Below are 14,080 nucleotides of genomic sequence, written 5' to 3' on the forward strand. Positions count from 1 at the left end.
GGAACCCTCATAACTTGGGGTTGGATTATACCAGATAAACAAAGTTCTCGGACTTATTAAGCATATCAATTGCATAGCTCTTATACTTTAGATTTTATTCATATCTAAAAACTTCGATTTCGTCACTGACTCACTCACTTGATGATCATCAATACCGGGTACTTCCTGAAGTCCTCTAAGAAGCTGAAATTTGGTATGTAAGATAGTTTTAGTACACAAACAACAAATAAATTCAAAAACTTGAAATTTTTTATCCCTAAGGGGATGAAGAGGGGGTTTAATTTTGTATGGGGAATCAATAATCGCTAAACCGATTTAGTTGAAATTTGGTATGTAGATAGGTATTGTTATGGGGAAGGATATAGAATAGATTTCAACCTCAAAGTTTACCCTTACGGGGTGAAGGCAGATTTCAACTCCAAAGTTTACCCTTATGAATGAATGAATGAATGAAAATCTTTATTTCAGGCAACTAGTGGCCCATACATAAATACCTTAAAACTAGCATACATATTATAAAAATATATTTTAAAACTAAACACTACAAATCACATTATGGCTGCGATGCATTACGCAACCCCAATAATAATATTTATGGGGTGAAGGGTTTATATGGGGAATCAGTAAGAAGTACATTGTGTAACAGATGCCCCCAGATACTTATTTCAGGATTTTTAATAGTAAATCACCCCCAACCCTTTAAATTAGGGCATGGAAGATTGTCATAAGCAACTTACAAATAGAAGTGAAATCCCACCAAAAACATTTTGATGTAAAATGTTGCCCAAACGAAACCATAAGGCTCGCACTGTCAAAAAGTTATCAGATCTCTTGCCAAGCTTCTAACTCTACAAGCCCTCTAACTTTACTAGCTCTACACCAAAAGTATGTGGCTTGGCCGTTTCGTTTCTACAAGAACTACTGTAAATATAATACAAAAACCGCCCAAATGCGAGTCGGACTCGCGTTCCAAGGGTTCCGTACATTACACAATTTTAACAATATATATGTGACGTTCCACGACAAAAGGTACCTTATGGCGGCTGGCGCTTACGTCGCATATCGCCGCAATAATATTGGAGCGGCATTAATAATAGCGTAAGCGCCAACCGCCATAAGGTACCTTTACCCGTGGGACGTCACATATTTTTTTAGAGAAAAGTGAGTAAAATGTCTTTAAAAAACCCGTAGGGATCGGAAAACTAAGTACTTAAGTCCGACTCACGCTTGACTGCACATTTCTAATAGGGTTTTCTGGCATCTATAGGAAAAGAGCTAATATGTGTATTTTTTTCATAATTTTAGACCCAGTAGTTTCGGAGATAAGGGGGGGGGGGGAATGGTCATTTTTTGCGTATTTTCTTAAATAACTTCTAAACTATTTATTTTAAAATTATGAAAAAATATATCTGAGGTTCTCACAATGAGCCCCTTAATTTGATATATAACAAGATATAGTGTTTTTTTCTTCTATTTATCATTCATCTCAAAAGTGACCCCTTTATTTGAATTTCTATTATTTACTTTACATGTATGTTCTTGGGTTATAGACTTACATATGTATACCAAATTTAAACTTATTGGTGCAGTAGTTACGGAGCAAATAGGCTGTGACAGACGAACAGCCAGACACACGAGTGATCCTATAAGGGTTCAGTATTTTTCCTTTTGAGGTACGGAACCCTAAAAATAATGAATTTAATAAATTTTTCACCTTATGCCCATGTGGCGGTAGCCAAACAGCCAAGCCACATATTTTGACTAAGGTGTAGAGTTAGTGAAGTTAGGGCTTGTAGAGTTTGAAGCTTGGCTCGACAAGAGATCTGACAACTTTTTGACAGTGCGAGTCTTATGGTTTCGTCTTAGCAACAATTTACATGAAAATGTGTTTGGTGGGATAATTTTTTACAGTATAAATATTTATTCGTAACAAATAAGTATTATCTTTTAACATAATTTTGACAGTACATCTGGTGCTACATTACGACACCGGTGCTATAATAAGCACATTAAAACACTCCCTTTGGCCGTGTGTTGAAATTTGTCGTTGCAAAATATCTATTATTCGCGGTGTACTTTCGTTTCGGCCAAATACATTTCGCCAAATTTCACTTCCCAACAAACTTATCGCAATAGTTTCATTTCCCAAAGGAACCTTTAGCAAAGTTACACTTCGCATATACAGTGAAACCTGGTTAAGTGGGACCTGGATAAGTGAGAAACCTCTATAGCTGGGACTCATGGTGCGATCCCGACACTTTAGCACTGAATTACCTCTGTTAATGAGAAAACACGAACCTCTATAACTGGGATTCGTTATTGTGATTTTATAGTCACATTTACCTCTATAACTGAGACAGAGAGTGTATTTTACCTCTTTAACTGAGACTATATTTATAAGATTACATTTTCCTAATTGTTTTTTGGAATTTTATAGGGAATTGACTTCTGTATCTGAGATAACGTCAATCTATGACCTCTCTAACTTGGACTTCATTGAACAATTTCCGTATTCTTACTAACTCTTAGTCAATCCACAAATTCCGCATTTGCCTAATTGTGTCTAAACAACTTCAAGTTTGATTTAGTTAATTTATGTAAGTAGTTAAAACTATCGAAACGAAAACTGAAATTTTGATAAGTAACACGAAAAAATAAATTTTCATTTATTAAATTTCTAATACGCATTGAAGTCCGTATCAAATTTAATTAAATTTTGAAATATCTATCCTTTGGAGAATCATTCAAAATTAATTCAAAGAAATATTTAAACAGACTAAAAAAATATTTAGGGTCAAGTATTATTTTACCTTATTTATTTTTAAATATACTCTATTCTCACCTATTAATGGAACCCCTCTGTAAATGAGACAGAAATTTATTTGTACCTGGCTAACTGGGAGCCTGGGTAAGTGGAAAACCTCTTTAAGTGAGACAAATTTGCTCGCCCCTTGAGTTCTCACTTATCCAGGTTTCACTGTAATTTATTTGGTCAAATTATCATTTGGCATGATTTTACTTTGTCAAATGTTATTAGGACAAAAACTTATTTAGCAAAGGTTTTTTACTGTCTAATATTATATTCCAAAAAGATGTTTGGTCAAAATTGACACTTCGCAAATTTGACAAATAGGCATCTCTATTTAAATTTGTACTTTTTGTTATGTTAATATAGGTACGTTAAATTCTACGTAATTTGGGTGGGTTGGGTTAGGTTTGAAATGCGATCCTCACAAAACGGAACCGCTATCAGAAAAGTGGGTTAGGTTAGGTTAGAACTGTGTCCCTCACAAAATCGAAATGCTAGTAGAAAAGTGGGTTAGGTTAGGTTAGAACTGCGATCCTTACAGAAACGAAATACTATGTACTAGAAAAAGGTCATCGAAGTGGAATAATTAATTTAATAGAATAACGAGATGTAAAAAATTTGCTTGACATTTTAAACTAAAATGTGGTTTAAATATTGGTGGTTTTTTACTATTTTTGGGTTATAATGATTACTTTGGTGTTATTTGCTTTAATAGAATAGCAAGATGTAACAAATTTGGTTGTCATTTTACATTAAAATGGAGTTTTAATTTGAGTGATAATTTACTACATATTTTTGGCAGTAAGAATGTTTTTTTTTTGACGTTACATTTTACTATGTATATGTAATGATCAGTTAAATACTAGACAAATAAAATTCTGCAGCCTCCACTTTATTGGTATGTAAATTGTATGCCATGCAATATTTTGGGACATACCTATAAGTTATCTTAATGATACATTTGACTAAATAATATTTGGTAAAATGAAACTTGTCCAAGTAATTATTTGCTAAACAATAACTTGCCAAAAACGACTATTGCTAACTGAAAATTTGCGATAAGTTGTTTTGCCAAACATTTTTTTGGGAAATGATAATTTGGGAAACATAGTTTGGGATGTGATACTTTGGGAAACGATTTTGGCCCATTCGTTAGTAAACCATTATTCGCACTTCATCCTAAATACCTACATATGTATTAACAAAAAAAGGCACTTGTAAATAGTTACTGCCTTTAAAAAGTATAAGTGCCTCAATGTTATTAGACTTTTTGATTCTATAAACGTCTTTAGGTCAATAAAGCAAGTGATAAATTATTAGAGTTAGACCAAGTAAAGTCTGCAGCAATTTTGACAGCCCACGCAGTGCAAGTGTTATTTATAAGTCATAATTTTATAGAAGTTTCTTCAAATCGACCTTATTAATAAGAGATTAAAAATATTCAAAATTATCTTAAAATATTTTAATCTAATATTTCATCTCATACGTTCAATAAGGCCCGGGACTGGACCTTTTTACCTGCACTGACAGTGGGCCTTCTTAGCAACAAGTACAAATTCAGAATAATTGGGAATAATAGGGAGCAACTGTTATTTTTGAATGCTGGGCCTTGTTACCCGCCGGGCCTCATATGCCTGCACTTCACCTACCTTATTTGTTTTACAAGGGGAAAAGTTGTTGATAAACCGCTCGTGCTAATATTGATACTCAAACAAGCGAAACATTTTTTTTTATTAAATAGGAGGCAAACGAGCAGACGGATCACCTGGTGGTTAGCGATTACCGCCGCCCATGGACACCCGCAACACCAGAAGGGTTGCAAGCGCGTTGCCGACCTTTAAGATGGGGGTCTTTTAAGGTTTGAAGGTCGTATCGGACAGTTCATTCCACAGTTTGGCTGTGCGAGGCAGGAAGTACATTCACAAATTCAAACATTCTAAAATTGAAGCACGAGCGTAGCGAGTGGTTCGTAAAATTGAACCTTGAGCGTAGTGAAGGTTTCGAGGGACGAAGGTTAAATAAAATTTTCATCACATCAGCTCGTAAAGGCCCTCTTGATTGTTTGAAACGGATAAGAAAAGTGGCATTTAATTTGATGCAAATTTTGAGTTGTTTCCGTAGGTAAATTGGATCAGTTGGTTGGTAATATTGACTTTAAAATGATAAATATTGAATAACGTTAGTTTGAAATTGATTTTATGATAAAGTAAATGTAATCGGAGATGATCGGTCTTAAAAAATATATGTCGCTAGTCATTTATAACCTAAAAGCGCCAAATTACGCAAAATTATATTGAACTGACACCTGTGTATTGAATTTGAAGAATACTTTAACAAGGGTAGTTATCTGTATGACAATGCACCTAAAATAATTTTCAAATGTATCTATTATTTCTATACTTAACACGATAACGAATTCTACGTAAACGAAACCGCGGGCAATCCCTAGTACATATAGAAATAAATAAGGGAAGGTAAGTTTCCATTAGTGTACTGTGTAAAATAACTATTTACCATTTATAATAATTTTATAAACGCTTTGCGTATTTTTAAGGTCACCGCGCTAACCGCTAGCCCGCGACCGTCGATCGCTGCCTCCTGCCCCGGCGCACAGCGCGGCGCGCGAAAACGCCGCGCGTTTGAAATGTAACTTAATATAAGCTCGGAATGCATACTTACGTATCAGTATTTAGTGTCGCCGTGATTTTATATTTCTAATCTTTTGTGTGAGAAGTAAGATCTTTATTATGACCGTGTAATATTAACTCTACAAACTTTAATTCAATATTGGCTATACTGCTTGACCAGAAATCAATATCTAGACAAGCACATTGTCTACATTTCTAACTTTTTACATGTATACTAAGTTGATAGGTAATATCGTAATTTTGCAATATCAGCTACTCTAATTCTGTATTTACATAATAATTCGTGTTTTTACGTTCACCAGAAAGCAGCTGTTCCAGATTTCTAAAAACCGAATATTGTGAATAAATTAAAGTGTTATTGAATATGTTAAAGTTTTTTGTAACTTTAATTTTATATTTTCATAGTTATTTAGCAAAAATTGAAATATTTAAATATGGCCGAACGCTCCACCTAAAATTTTCTAACTTTTTACATGAATGTTATTTAACATGCTTACAATAACATATCAAAAAAGAAAAAACTTTAATGTTATCAAAACCCATTTTTGTTCCACCGCTGGTCTATGTAGCAAATGTTCTATAGAACAGGCGCTAATGAATGAATTTTCGTAGATGGGAGTAGCCAACGCCGAGACGCTGGAAGACCTAAAGGCCTACGTGGAGAAGATGCTGCTGGCGGAGAACCACGACCCGGAGAAGTTCATGAAGAAGAAGAAGGCGTTGCCCGTCGCGCGCATCTCCGAGGAGACCTTCGAAATCTTCATGGAGAAGGACCTTGTGTTCGTCAACTACTTCGCTCCCTGGTGGGTGATTGGTCTTTTTTAAATAATAGAAAAGAATGGTAGACTTTCTATGAGATCTCGAGACCGTCGAGATTTTTATGAAGAAGCCCTGTGGACTAACTACCGTGTTATTACACTGACTAAAACAGGATAAATAGAAGAAGGCGTTCTTATCTCCAAGAAACCTTTCGAGATTTCATGCAACCTCGTGGTCGTCGCCCTTTGGGCGTCCGCTAGCTGGCGCCGTTGCACGGAGCGGGTTAACGAAAATTATTATGAGCAACGCTGACTGGCGCGGACGCGTGCGACCGCTACGTCCACCCACGCCAGCTAGCAAACGCCCGTTTCCTGGCTAGCCCTTTCGAGATCCCAAGAGTGTTTAGTCAGTTTCAATAGCGGCTGCCAAATGTAATGTAATGTCGTATGTGTGTGTTGCAGGTGTGCGCACTGTATGCAGCTAAGCCCGCTGTGGCTGAAGCTGGGCGAGCGCTTCCAGAACGAGAGCCGCGTGCTCATCGCCGACGTCGACTGCGTGCGCTCCAAGCCCATCTGCGAGACGGAAATGGTACTAGAGCCTTTATAAGTTCACTTTTTAACCTTTTGGACGCCAATAACCGATATATCCGCACTGGAGGTCCAACTCCAAAGACGGATTAATCCGTCACAGACCACAAAGCAACATAGACCCTACGTGCATATGCATAAAGTTCAATTTCAGTTTTGACACTTCGGTGACGTGGCGTCCGAGGTACAGCTTTTGTGTTTGACACGGCGTCGAAAAGGTTAAAGGCCTATCAAGTTATACCTAAAAATTATAGTTACGTTACTGAGTTTATGCCAGAATTCTGAATTTTAACAGGGCCCTTATTGTGAAAAGTGGGGCTCTATTTCCCTGTCCCTATTAGCAATATTGGTTGGTATGATTTAGTTAATTTATGTAAGAAATAAAATTTTTATTAAGGTCAAGATTACATGATCATCAAAATTATCAGCATATTTATGTAAGTAGTTAAACTCGCCGCGGAGTCGCTGCAATCTATGTGGATTATCTACCTTCTATAACTGGCTGCAAGTTTTAGTTACACGTCTTGCCGCTGGGGGCGCCAAGACCTACACCAAAGAAAATTAAGTGAATTTTATTCCGCTACTTGCCGTAAAGTCGCTGCAAGTCGTACATAGTTCCACTATTAGAAAACTTCAAAGTACAAAATGCGTTGTGTAGCCTGCCCAAACCCCCTAACAAGTGAAAGCGAGACATTGACATGTGTTGGATGTAAGGACAAGTACCACTATCAATGTCTATGTATAACGACTGCAACGTTTAGGGAAAAACAACACGAACTAAAGCGCTCGTGGCGTTGCCCATCATGCGAAAACGTCACGACGAGGAGAAAATATGACACAACACCAGTTCGGAGTACATTAGGAAATATACAAATGAACGATACAAATATGTCAGTGGACAGTATCGTGCTGGATGATCACGAACAAACACCCGGGGACACAGATACTGAGTGCTCTCCCCGAAACCGAAATCCAAGCACCGTCTTAGAGCAAATTACCACGATTTTGAACTCAAGATTGACGGAATATAACAAAAGTTTAAACTCAAAATTGGAAGAAGCCAATATGCTTTTAGATTTGAAACTGTCCGAGTATAATAAAAACCTAAAAATATCTATACAAACCGAAATAAATAAAGCAATTGAAAAATTAAATGTGGATTATACGGGAAAATATAATACCATCTCAGAGCAACAAAAAGTTCTGACAGAGAAACTCCATGTAACAAGTAATAAAATTATTGCTCTTGAACAGGAAAATAAAAAACTTCAATTAGAATTAAAAGAACTAACGGACCGACTCGAAAACTCTTGCCCGAATAACTCTGGCAACAACCATAAAAAAATTGTACTTCACGGTTTGGACGAACACTACAGAGAAAGAGAGTCAGAGTCAGACATATGTCATCGTATCAGTAATATGTTCGCAGACATATTGAATATAGACATAAATGGATACATTGAGTCAGTGAAACGGATAGGCAGACCTGGCAGAAACTGTCGACCGATAATTATTGAACTCCTAAGTTGTCGCATGAAGAAATACATAATTGAAAATTCAAATTATTTCAGGAATAGCGGTTATGCCGTTTCAGAAGTTATGAGCAAGGAAGAGTTGTTGAAAAGAAAGCAACTTAAAGAATACATGATCAATGCGAGGCGTGAAGGCAAATATGCTATTCTTCAAAATAACAGGCTGTTTGTAAATGGTGAAGAAATAACTCTGCAAACTCAGTGTAAGACAGAAACTCAGCCGCGTACTCAGACAAAAAATGATAACGGAACTAAAACGCCAAATAAGGATGACACCTCACAGGTCGTGAAAAAAGGAAACTCGGGAAATGTATTGGAAACAAACAAGGAGACCCCTCATATTCCAACTCCAAGTACGCGTGACCATTCCTTTCGCTGACAAAAAGCCACAAAATTTTAGTATATTTCTTCAGAACCTACAAAGTATAAAAAACAAAATGGAATTACTTGAAAGCTACTTACATGAAAATGACTACCAGGTAGTCTGTCTCACAGAGACCTGGATCTCAGAACAGCAAAAGGACATTATACAAATAAGAGACTACACTTTTGCCGCAGCCCACTGCCGAAGTAAAGGAAGAGGAGGAGGTGTAGCTATCCTTACTAAAACTAGAATTCAGTATAAAGAGCGGACGGACGTATCGGACCTATCAATAGATAATGTAATAGAATGTTGTGCTGTGGAACTGGAACCTAACATAGTACTTATAACTCTATATAGAGTCAGTCGCGAAATGGATGTATTTTTTGATAGTTTGTATAAAATACTAAGTAAATTTAAGTACAGGAATAATTTGCACCTAGTAATATTAGGAGATTTTAATATCAATGTATTTGAAAAATCTAAGGATTCCTGTAAGTTATGTAATATAATGTCAGAACACAATTTATTCCAACTTGTAAACAAACCGACTAGAGAAACACTTACGAGCTCTACGTGCATTGATTTAATATTCACAAATCGTAAGCAGTACAGTATATCTGTTGTAGACCACGGCATTTCAGATCACAAAAGTATAATTTATACGTTTGCTATAGGCAAGCCCCCCTCTATACCGCAAGTATATACGAAAAAAAGGCTTTTTACAAACAAAAATATAGATAATTTCAAGTTAGCATTACAAGATATAAACTGGCACAATTATCTTATGAGGGAACATGACATCAATTTAATTTATAATAACTTTAACCAAAAATTGCATGAATTATTAGACATACATATACCGCAAGTAAATATTAAACTAAGAAGTAATAATAACAAAGTTAAATGGCTTACAAAAGGCTTAAAAACGTCTTGTAGGCATAAAAGATTATTAAAAACAATGTTAAACCAATCGAAAAGTATCATATTAAGACAGCACTATAAAAAATATAGAACGACCCTGAAGAAATGTATAAAAGCTTCAAAAAGACTAATTTACGAAGAAGAAATGAGAAATTCAAATAATAAAACTAAAACGATGTGGAATATTGTAAATAATATCACAGGAGCTAAGCCGAAAAAGAATCTTAAAAACCTTACGTTAACACACCAAAACACTACCATACGTTGTCCCTATGCTGTAGCAAATATGTTTAACGACTATTTTGCTAGTGTAGGTGAGGCATCTTTGCTGTCGGAGAAGCCTGGCCGACCTGTTGTAAATCCTGCTATAAATACCATGTATCTTAGCCCTGTTACTGAAAAAGAAGTCAGCGCCATAATTAAGGGCCTACCAAACAAACACAGCTTCGGCTTTGACAACTTGCCATCAGCTATCATAAAAAAATGTAGCGACGAATTAACACCAATTATAACTGACTTAATCAACAAATCATACGAACAAGGGGTTTTTCCGGACAATTTAAAAATAGCTGTAATCAAACCAATTCTAAAGAAAAATAGTGAGAAGGAAAATCCCAGCAAATACAGACCAATTGCTTTACTTCCAGTAATATCTAAAATCTTTGAAAAAACAATAGCTAATCGTATATATAATTTCTTAGAAAAATTTAATATTTTAGATGACAACCAAAACGGTTTTCGTAAAGCTCGCAGTACTACCCTCGCGGTGTATAAATATGTGAGTGAAATATTGAACTACATTAACGAGAAACAATATGCGATAGGCTTGCTCCTCGATATGACCAAAGCGTATGATAGAGTGTCCCATAAAATCCTATTAGCGAAATTATATGGAGTTGGCATTCGCGGAAACGCACACAAATTGCTGCGGTCTTACTTGAGCGACAGATCTCAACTAGTAGAAATCCCATACTATGACGAAGAGACAGGGGAACTCAAAAATATTAGATCTGAAACGCGAACAATAAATTCATCCATACCACAGGGAAGCGTTATAGGCTGCATTCTGTTTATAATTTACATAAATGATTTGCCCAAAGCCCTAAAACAACATAGCGTGCTCTTTGCAGATGATGTGTCCCTACTCTTCAAATGCCCTAAAAACTATGACATTGAATATGAGATTAAATCGACGCTTACAGACGCAAAACAATGGTTGGAAGACCACTGTCTAGACTTAAACCCTAAAAAGAGCAAACTGATACAATTCAAGCCTTATCAAAAGCTATCTTTGGACCTAACAAACTTAACTAATGAAATCGGAATAGAAGAAGTAAACGAAGTAAATATTAAAATGGAAATTTAATGGAATTTTATTTAAATTGGAAAGGACATGTTCAAAATTTGAAAACAAAATTTTCGCGTTTCGTCTACGCACTAAGTGTAACAAAAAGAAGCACAAATATCGAATGCGCTCGCTCCGCATATTACGCCTATGCCTACGCCTGGCTTCGTTATGGAGTGATCCTTTGGGGACATAGCGTAAACGCTCATGAAATGTTTGTTGAACAAAAAAAATGCCTGCGTATTATTATGAATGTTCATCTGCCAGAAAGTTGTAGAGACCATTTTATACAATTGAATTTCTTGACTCTACCATGCATATATATATATGAAATTAGTATATTTGTAAGGAAGCACATATATATGTACGAATTTCAAAAAAGCGCACGACGCCAAAATAAGTTAGCTGCCCCAGAATCGAAACTTAACATCTACAAGCAAGGGCCATACTATCGATCAATAACAATTTACAATAAAATACCAGAATTCATAAAGGCGGAAAACAAACTATGTATGTTCAGTAAAAAGCTGAAGACATTTCTCATCCATAAAGCCTATTACTCAATTGAAGAATATATGACTGACATTGCATGATATTAAACTTTTGTACATAATTATAGATACTTACCTATTAGTGAAATAATTATTTTTTATTTTTTTATCTAAATTTATATTCTAATTTTCGTTTAATCTTTTTTGACATTTACTAAGTTATTTTATTGTGAATTATGCTCCTTATTAACTTTTTTTGACATATTGCAATATAAACTGTTTTACTTTGAACGTGCACCCGTGTGGCGTTAAAAATAGAAATAAGATTTTTGCTTGTCAATAGTATTGCATAGAAAAAAAAAATCCTATATGCATGACGTTTGTACCTAAAATTTAGTATTTAAGAGATTTTTGCAATGCCCTGACAGGGTATCATGTACCACCTACTTTACAAATAACACCTAAGTATTGTAATGTACCTGATTATGCAAATAAATGAAATGAAACTATCGAAACGAAAGCTGACACGAAAAAATAAATTTTCATTTATTAAATTTCTAATACGCAATGAAGTCCGTATCAAATTTAATTTAATTTTGAAATATCTATCCTTTGGAGAATCATTCAAAATAAATACTAAGAAATATTTAAACAGACTTAAAAAATATTTAGGGTCAAGGATTATTTTACCTTATTTATTTTTAAAGATAATTACTAAATACCTTATTAACCACCTCTATAACTGAAATATACTCTATTCTCACCTCTATTAATCACATCTGGAACCCTGGAACCCTCTGTAAATGAGACAGAAATGTATTTGTACCTGGCTAACTGGGAGCCTGGTTAAGTGGAAAACCTCTTTAAGTGAGACAAATTTGCTCGTCCCTTGAGATCTCACTTATCCAGGTTTCACTGTATTAATTTTTATTTTAGTCGGTACAGTCAGTGGCAGAAGTAATAGGTATACGGGTTTTTCTCGGTTTAGGTTTCTATAAGCTAGCCTAAGGGTGGAATCTCATCTGTCAGCATCTAGCCGCATTTTATATATGAGAAATTGCTCATTAGTATGAAGATGCGTACGCATGCGGGAAGGTGAAAGCATGCGTACGCATCTTCATACTAACGAGCAATTTCTCATATATGAAATGCGGCTCGATGCTGACAGATGTGATTCCACCCTAAAACTGTGTTTCCACCAGAGATGTGCGAGACTATGAAATGTTTTCCTCGCTCAGCGTGCAGTGACTATTGGTTCTTAAAAAACACAGATGCCTCGCTACGCATACTTGCACATCTCTCTGGTTGAAACGCAGCGTTATGCCGGCTACACACGTAACTATAAATCGTAGCGATTAATCTGTGCAGTCCGATTTGCGCAGTTTTATCTACCATGTGTATGACAAATCTTTACGATAATCGACAACGACTCGTCATACACACGGTAGATAAAACTGCGCAATAACTAAAAAAAAAATTTCAACTGTCTAGTGTCTGTCTATCACGGTTCGTGAGATACAGCCTGGTGACAGACGGACGGACGGACAGCGGAGTCTTAGTAATAGGGTCCCGTTTTACCCCTTGGGTACAGAACCCTAAAAACGATGTCATTGTATGTTGTAGATAAACGGACTGCCAACGCTGATCTTGTACAAGCACAAGAAGATAGCGCACGTGGAGCACGGCGCGCGGCCACTGGAGAGCCTCGTGGGGCTCGTCACGGAGCACCTCGCCGCGCCCAGCGAGCCCCCGCCCAAAGACGAGTTGTAGCCAATATTCACTCACCAACATTATTGTTATGTAAAATTTATGTTACAAGACTATCGCTAATTGATTTACTATTAACCTTTTGGACGCCAATGACCGCGGGTTCAACGTCAAAGACTGATTAATCGGTCAAAGACCACAGAGCAACATAGACCTACGTGCATATGCATAAAGTTCAATTTCAGTTTTGACACTTGCGTGACGTGGCGTCCGCGTGAGAATCAATTTTTTGTGTTTGACACGGCGTCGAAAAGTTTAACCCTTGAAGTCCCAGCCATAGACAATGTCAAAAATATCTCTTAAGTTTTTGACTGACTGTTCTTTAAGTTGGTATTCCACCTGTCCAATATCTTGATCACATTGGTGCATTACGTCTCAGTCTTCTCACTAAGCAAAAGATACAAATACACATCAGGCAGGTGGAGCACCCTCACATATATTTTGTATTAAATCGCGTCCAAAGGACAGAGGTATCTATACTATCTATTTTGTAACTTCAGGACTGGAGTGGTTAAGATGCGTCCAGAATTGGCAAAACTTGCGCTCTGCACGCGCGCTTTACACTCGCCTCATACAGTTCAAAAATACACACGACTCGTTAGCAATATTATTGAAAATCGTTCGGAAATGGCACGCATCTCGTTTTTACTCTTGAATTGTGAATTTTACGTAACATTAATTATGTGTTCTAGAAGCGAAAGATGTAAGTGATATATTAAATTATTTCATCCAAATTTATTCTTATTTAATAACAGTACTGCCCCCTCTCCCCACCCTCTTGACTGTACATAAGTTTTGTTGACATGTTATTCGAGATTGTATACGAATTTTTATTTACACTTACCGACTGTTGGGTT

General features: G+C 36.2%; 1 protein-coding gene across 1 annotated transcript in view; it reads left to right on the forward strand.

The window, feature by feature from the left end:
• Positions 1 to 13,957, forward strand: part of LOC134677580 (thioredoxin domain-containing protein 5 homolog) — a 31,043-nt gene extending 17,086 nt beyond the window's left edge. Inside the window, exons 6-8 of the mRNA XM_063536061.1 lie at positions 6,070 to 6,260; positions 6,678 to 6,804; positions 13,080 to 13,957. Of these exons, the coding sequence (XP_063392131.1) occupies positions 6,070 to 6,260; positions 6,678 to 6,804; positions 13,080 to 13,226 (465 nt within the window). The 3' untranslated portion in view covers positions 13,227 to 13,957. The remainder of the gene's footprint in view (positions 1 to 6,069; positions 6,261 to 6,677; positions 6,805 to 13,079) is intronic.
• Positions 13,958 to 14,080: the final 123 nt, after the last annotated feature.

Source organism: Cydia fagiglandana, chromosome 2, assembly GCF_963556715.1.
Source record: "Cydia fagiglandana chromosome 2, ilCydFagi1.1, whole genome shotgun sequence".
In the NCBI taxonomy this organism is placed as follows: domain Eukaryota; kingdom Metazoa; phylum Arthropoda; class Insecta; order Lepidoptera; family Tortricidae; genus Cydia; species Cydia fagiglandana.